The sequence below is a fragment of the Tursiops truncatus genome, chromosome 3, assembly GCF_011762595.2.
Source record: "Tursiops truncatus isolate mTurTru1 chromosome 3, mTurTru1.mat.Y, whole genome shotgun sequence".
Taxonomy (NCBI): Eukaryota; Metazoa; Chordata; class Mammalia; order Artiodactyla; family Delphinidae; genus Tursiops; species Tursiops truncatus.
In genome coordinates, this window is record NC_047036.1 from 135,871,386 (window position 1) to 135,877,385 (window position 6,000).

At 47.4% G+C, this 6,000-nt stretch overlaps 1 protein-coding gene across 2 annotated transcripts in view; it reads left to right on the plus strand.

The window, feature by feature from the left end:
* TTC1 (tetratricopeptide repeat domain 1) overlaps window positions 1-3,477 on the plus strand; it is a 73,401-nt gene extending 69,924 nt beyond the window's left edge. For both annotated transcript variants that reach the window (XM_019945247.3, XM_004311292.4), the window contains exon 9: window positions 2,849-3,477. In XM_019945247.3, the coding sequence (XP_019800806.1) occupies window positions 2,849-2,982 (134 nt within the window). In that variant the 3' untranslated portion in view covers window positions 2,983-3,477. The remainder of the gene's footprint in view (window positions 1-2,848) is intronic.
* The last annotated feature ends 2,523 nt before the right edge of the window (window positions 3,478-6,000 follow it).

The following is a 6,000-nucleotide window of genomic DNA, read 5'->3' on the forward strand; positions in this document are numbered from 1 at the left end:
TGTCTATTTAGCAAGCAGACTTCCCATCTCCTGTTCTACTGTTCTGGCGATAATAGTCAAGCTATTGTGGAATGTTATAAAGGCAGAGATATGAGAATAAAAGGAAAAAAGAATGATGCCATATGTGTTAGGTTGGGTCCTTGGAGAAACAGAAGGCAAGATTTGATTAGAAACACAAGAGAGGACTTCCCTGGTGGCGCAGTGGTTAAGGATCCGCCTACCAGTGCAGGGGACACAGGTTTGAGACCTGCTCCGGGAAGATCCCACATGCCACAGAGCAGCGAAGCCTGTGCGCCACAACTACCGAGCCTGTGCTCTAGAGCCCGCGAGCCACAACTACTGAGCCCAGTGAGCCACAACTACTGAAGCCCGTGCAGCTAGACCCCGTGCTCCGTAACAGAGACAAGCCACCGCAATGAGAAGCACGTGCACTGCAACAAAGAGTAGCCCCCACTCGCCTCAACTAAAGAAAGCCCACGCGCAGCAACGAAGACCAAGCACAACCAAAAATAAATTAAAAAAAAAAAAAAAAGAAAGAAACACAAGAGATTTATTGGAGGAAACACCTGCAAGGGAAAGTGAGGCAGAGGGGCAGGAGCTGGACGTGAGTGGGAGCCGCGTCAGGTCCCTGGGAAGAGGGAGGACTTGGTTCGGAGAAGTCCTGCACTGCAGGGTGGTGCCAGGGACGTTTCAGCAAAGCCACTGGGGAGCCACAGTTACCTGTCACAGGGGCCCCTGCTCTGTCCCTGCCCTGCTCCGCCACTGACTGTGGACAGCCGTGGGACCCTCGACCTCTGCATGGAGGGAACTGTGCTCCCTGCATCTGGAGAAGCACGTGTTCACGGCTGCCACTCCACAGAATCAGCCAAGCGAAGGTCCAGGGCTCCTTGTGGCGGGCAGGTCCTCCAACCAGTTAGGCAAAGTCTGGGCCTGCGCAAAGCCCCCTGCCCCCTCTCCATCTGCAGTTTGAATACTTGTGCCCTTGCTTTGCCGCCGTCTCCAGGTGCAGCGGCCTCCTCACCACCTTCAGTAACTGCTCCCCGTCCTTCAGAGCCTTGTCTCTCCTGAAATGCCTTCCTCACACCCCTGAACGGGCCTGCGAGCTCCTCTGCGCTCACCTCAGTCTTGTGTCTGGGTGCCCACTAGGCTGTGAGCATCTCAGAAGCCAAGAATAACTTGTATTCTTTAGATCCCAGTGCCTCCTATAGTAGATATCAAGTCATATGTACATTTGCCTTCAAATTGTTGTTCTGGCAGTCGAGGTGGACTTGCAGTGATCCCTCCAGCCCAGGTGGTGGCCCCTGGCTTGGTCGACAGTCCACAGTGGCCCTGGGACAGGCTCTTCCTGGGGACTGTGATGTGAGTGGCCCTTGAGGCTTCTTCTTACTTTTTACTCACTCCGTGTCAGAAGAGTCAAGAATTGTGCCAGCAGTGACATTTTATTGGGCTTCTTTAAATGATTGTTTCCTCGCTGTCCTCTCTCCTCTCTCTTCAGCCCCAAGACAGACTGCCCAAGTTCTGGCTGACTCACGCTCTCCTGGTGGGGGGGCCCCTCTGTTTTCTTGGCTTGTTGCGATCCCCTATTCACGCATCCATCTACCTGCAGCAGTGCTCTGGGCCTCTCTGTGCTGCCACCTGTGCGCAGGGGCAAGGGCTGTGCCGGTGATTCTCCTTAATCAGCAGCACTGAGCATATGTGTTCCAGGTTTAAGTTTGGGAAGCCTGCCTGGAGAGGGGTCAGTCTGGGTTTTGGGAACTTACTGTGAATATGGTGAGCTGCCAGGGGGCTAAATCTTAGACTGAGTCCAAAAGTTGCCAAGAGTTACTAGAAAAGGTCTTGACATTTAAAGGCCATGCATCTTTAAGTTCTTTACCTGGGGTTTATTTCAAGGTGGGAGACCTCAAAGGGACAAAGCTGCTAACAAGGGCAAGGTGGGAAGGAACCTGTACCTCTGATGATCTGGGGTTTCTTTCCCTTTTACCCTCATCCTCATCTCCATTGGAAGCAGACCTGCAAGAAAAATTAGAACAGTGTAGAAATGGTCGAAATACGTATTCACCCATCCTCACCAAGATTTTCCAAAACACTCCTAGCTTCAGATATTCCATCCTGTTGCCCACATATCCCTGTAAATCTCTCAGATGTCCTGGAAACTCCAACTTCTGTATAAACTCCGTGGCCCTCTTGTATGGAGAATCAGCATAAAAATCCATGGTTATACTGTGTGTCTTCATTTGGTCTTTATGACATGAACTCACTTGGTGATTAACAAGGAAAGCCTGAAACTTGGGGAGGGAGACTGGGCTGTTGAGGTGATGGTGCTGTGCAAGAGAACAAGATCTCCCATCTCCTGAGAAATGATGAGTTCAGTGTGGAAGCTAAGACTTGCAAAAGCAGGAGGCTCTTGTGTTTGAACCCAGGTTCAGTAGAAACCCGCAGAGTGGAATTAGATTCAGCAAGTCGCTCTGCTGTTCCATGGAGAACAGACTTGGGGGGGGGGCTTGGCCCTCCCCACCAGGCTTGGCCTTCAGGCCCCAGGAAGAGCAGCCCATCGCTCATCCCAGAGCCTGTCCCCTGGCGCCTCTGGCCAGTCTGGACAGGAGGCTTTGCTGTCGCGGCAGGGCTCCCGTGTGCTCCCCTACGCAAGCCATGGCTCAGGGTGGACGGCGCTGAAGTGATTGCTCTGCTGTACATTGGGGGCTGAGGGTTTCATGATTTTAAAAGCAGGAGTTTCTTTTTAACTGCAGAGAATCTCTTTTTATCTTGTAATCAGATAGTGAGGCACTTGGGGTCTTCCTGCTTCTGCTGACTCCCTGTATTTACTGGACTTTTTGCTTTTACATTGCAGGTAAACTAAAAGATCTTGGGAACTTGGTTCTTCGGCCTTTTGGACTCTCCACAGAGAATTTCCAGATCAAACAGGATTCCTCTACTGGCTCCTACTCCATCAATTTTGTTCAAAATCCAGATAATAACAGATAACAAAGATAACAATGGCTTTTAAAGCTGGCTTGGAAATTGTATGCTGCCTGTGTTAGCAAGGGGAAAGGCCCTGCCAGTGTTTAACGTTTAACAGCATCTTATCTCAAAGACAGGCTATCTAGTAGAGGCCAGTGCTCCCTTCTCCCCCTTGTTTTATGATCAGGGTGAAACGCAGTTCCTGATGTAATGAGCCTAATTTGATTTCCATTTTAAGGTGGTGTCTGTGCAGCTGTTGCCTTGGTTCTGGCTGTTCTTTGTTTTGTCCGGGAGAAAGCCTGCTTGTCAAGGCTCACCTCCCCGAGCTCCACAAAAACAAGCCCAGCTGGAGTCTCCTGGGCCGAGCAAACCTGCTGGTCGGAGACTGCCCAACCACGATCGATGGGGTCCCCACCTGCTGTTCCCTCACCCCGATCACACGCACTGCCCAGGCTGCCCTGCGTGGGCTCCAACATCTCCTAATTTCCTCTGTGGTAATAAACGCTTTCTGTGACAGTCTGAGCTGGGTTGTGAATTTTGTCCCCATAACAACAGCTAAAGCAGTGTTGGTTTTGAGCAGTGTTCCTGGATTCCACAAATCTGCCCAGAGTCTTAGTTGCCACCTTGAAGATGATCTTGAAGAGCTGACCATCCTACCATGTATTAGGATTCAGAAACTCCACCTTACAAGCTGTCCCGGGCCTCTCCAGGTTTGTGCAGATAATTATGAAATCAGTGTTTTTGACCAAGTATCAATCTTAGTAATTTCAACTTAAAATAGCTTCATTCAGGAATGGTGGTACGTGAATCCCAGAACAAAACCATGTTCTTTTAGACTCCATGAACCCAGAAGTTTCAAAGGTAGATTTTTTTTTTTTTCTAGTCATCAGTGCTGGTGAAAAGCTTTTAATTGTTATGGTTTGAGTGTCAAGTGCAGTGACGTGCAGGTTTCATCTTAGAAATGAAGTAAGTACACGTATAATTCTGTAAGTGACATGCAGTAGGCATGCTCCCAGTGTTAAGAATCGTGCTGTTGTTTTGCTCTGTTCCTCAGAGCCCCTCAGCGTGTGTTGGTAGGCAGTGGAGTCATATGCTGTATCCACACTTTGTGATTTGCGAAGCCTTTATCCCAGATTGAAATGGAATTCCTCACACACTTTATAAGGGGAAAGGGAGAAGGAGAATGTGGTTTTTAATTTTGCTTTGCTATCTTTATGATAAATCCGGCATCTGATTTTTCCCGAAAGGTGTGTGTGAGAAATCATACAAGTTGTACAGAAAGCTTAGCTGAAAGCCGTGTGGCCCACCCAGCGGTGATGAGTGCATCCTGGGCAGCTGGTGCTGTGCACTGCTGCTCCAGCAGGAGCAGCCCTTCTCAGACCTCTTGATCTCAGGACCCCTCCACACTCAAAACAATTTAAAGAGCGATTTGGTTTATGTGGGTTACATCTCTTCATACTTACTGTATTCGAAATTAAAACAGAAATTTCTTAAATATTAATTCCTTTAAAAACAACAAAATACATTTTATGTTAATACAAGTATTTTAGAAAAAATCTAAAAATCACATTTTAGTAAGAAGAGAGACACCGTTTTACATTTTTGCAAATCTCTTTTAACGTGTGGCTTGATAAATCTGCTTACGTACTCGTTTTGTCACGATATCACATGTCATGTAGCCTGGAAAATTCTGCATACCTGTGTACTTGTGACAGAATGAGGCAAATAACCTCTTATGAAAGGGTCTCAGGAACCCCTGGGAAGCCTTGGACCACCTTGAAAACCACTTTGTCAGATTATGACTTTTGACCTCAGTTGCTGAGACTAAGCAATGGTCAGGGCTGAGATTCCTGAAGGCTATCTGAGTCTCCAAGGAATAGGAAATAAACCTGTTTGCCTGGAAACAGCCTTTCTTAAGACAATACCATTGCTGCAGGGGGTAGAGGTTTTGCTTCTTAGGCATCCTTCCTCCTCCTCCGCACTTCCTCGCTGAAATCTTAAAGGAGGCCAAACAAGGCGAATATTAAGTGCTTCTAGTGACTGGGCCAAGTAATATACCTGGAAAGGTAAGGAAGGAAACCTAAGTAGGTGTGAGTTTGCTTAAGCCAAGGGGTTTTTGTATCACTGTTACTTTTCTGCTTCCAAAATCTGGAAGAAAAGATAGATTCAAACCTTTTGAAAATGTTTGTTCAAACCTACAGAAAAATCCTGAAAGGGTTGAAAAGTAGGAAGAGTGTACGTACGAGGGAGGAAGGTGGCCTGTTGCTAAGATGTATGATTTAAAATTCTGTGATGCCTTCCTTCCCTCACACACAAAAAAAAGGTATAACAGAATTTACTTTTAAGGTAATCACACTGTGACATCGTATATATACTTATGCCAGTGACATTGCAATGGATCAAAATAATTTTGGAATCTCCTTCTAGAATTTCCTTGAAGGCTCAAACACATGTTTAAAAATACTATGATCTATTCCCTATCTGCCTCCATGAATAGACCAAGAGCTTCTGGAAGGTAAGGGCCATATTTATATTCTTAATAGCACCAGTAGCTACTGCTTTACTAGAAATTTAGTAAATTGGTATTAAAGGATGTTCCACGAGAAGTGGTCTCAAAGTGAACCACCATTCTATCCAAACGTCTCTAGATTCTGTGGCCTTTATTTGGTACCTGTTTTTTTGACGCTTAAAAAGACATAGAGTCCCTTTAAGCTGGTCGAGCGCATCTTGTGCAGCCACGTAGAATGTCCTCAGATGGTGATCATTCAACCTGGCCTGTAAACATATGCCTCCTGTTTTCTTGTTTGTTTTTGTTTTTTTGGCTGCGTTGGGTCTTCATTGCTGCACGGGCTTTCTCTAGTTGCGGGGAGCGGGTGCTACTCTTCACTGTGGTGGCTTGTTGTGGAGCACGGGCTCTGGAGCACAGGCTCAGTAGTTGTGGCGCACGGACTTAGTTGCTCCACGGCATGTGGGATCTTCCCGGGCCAGGGCTTGAACCCGTGTCCCCTGCATTGGCAGGCGGCTTCTTAACCACTGCGCCAC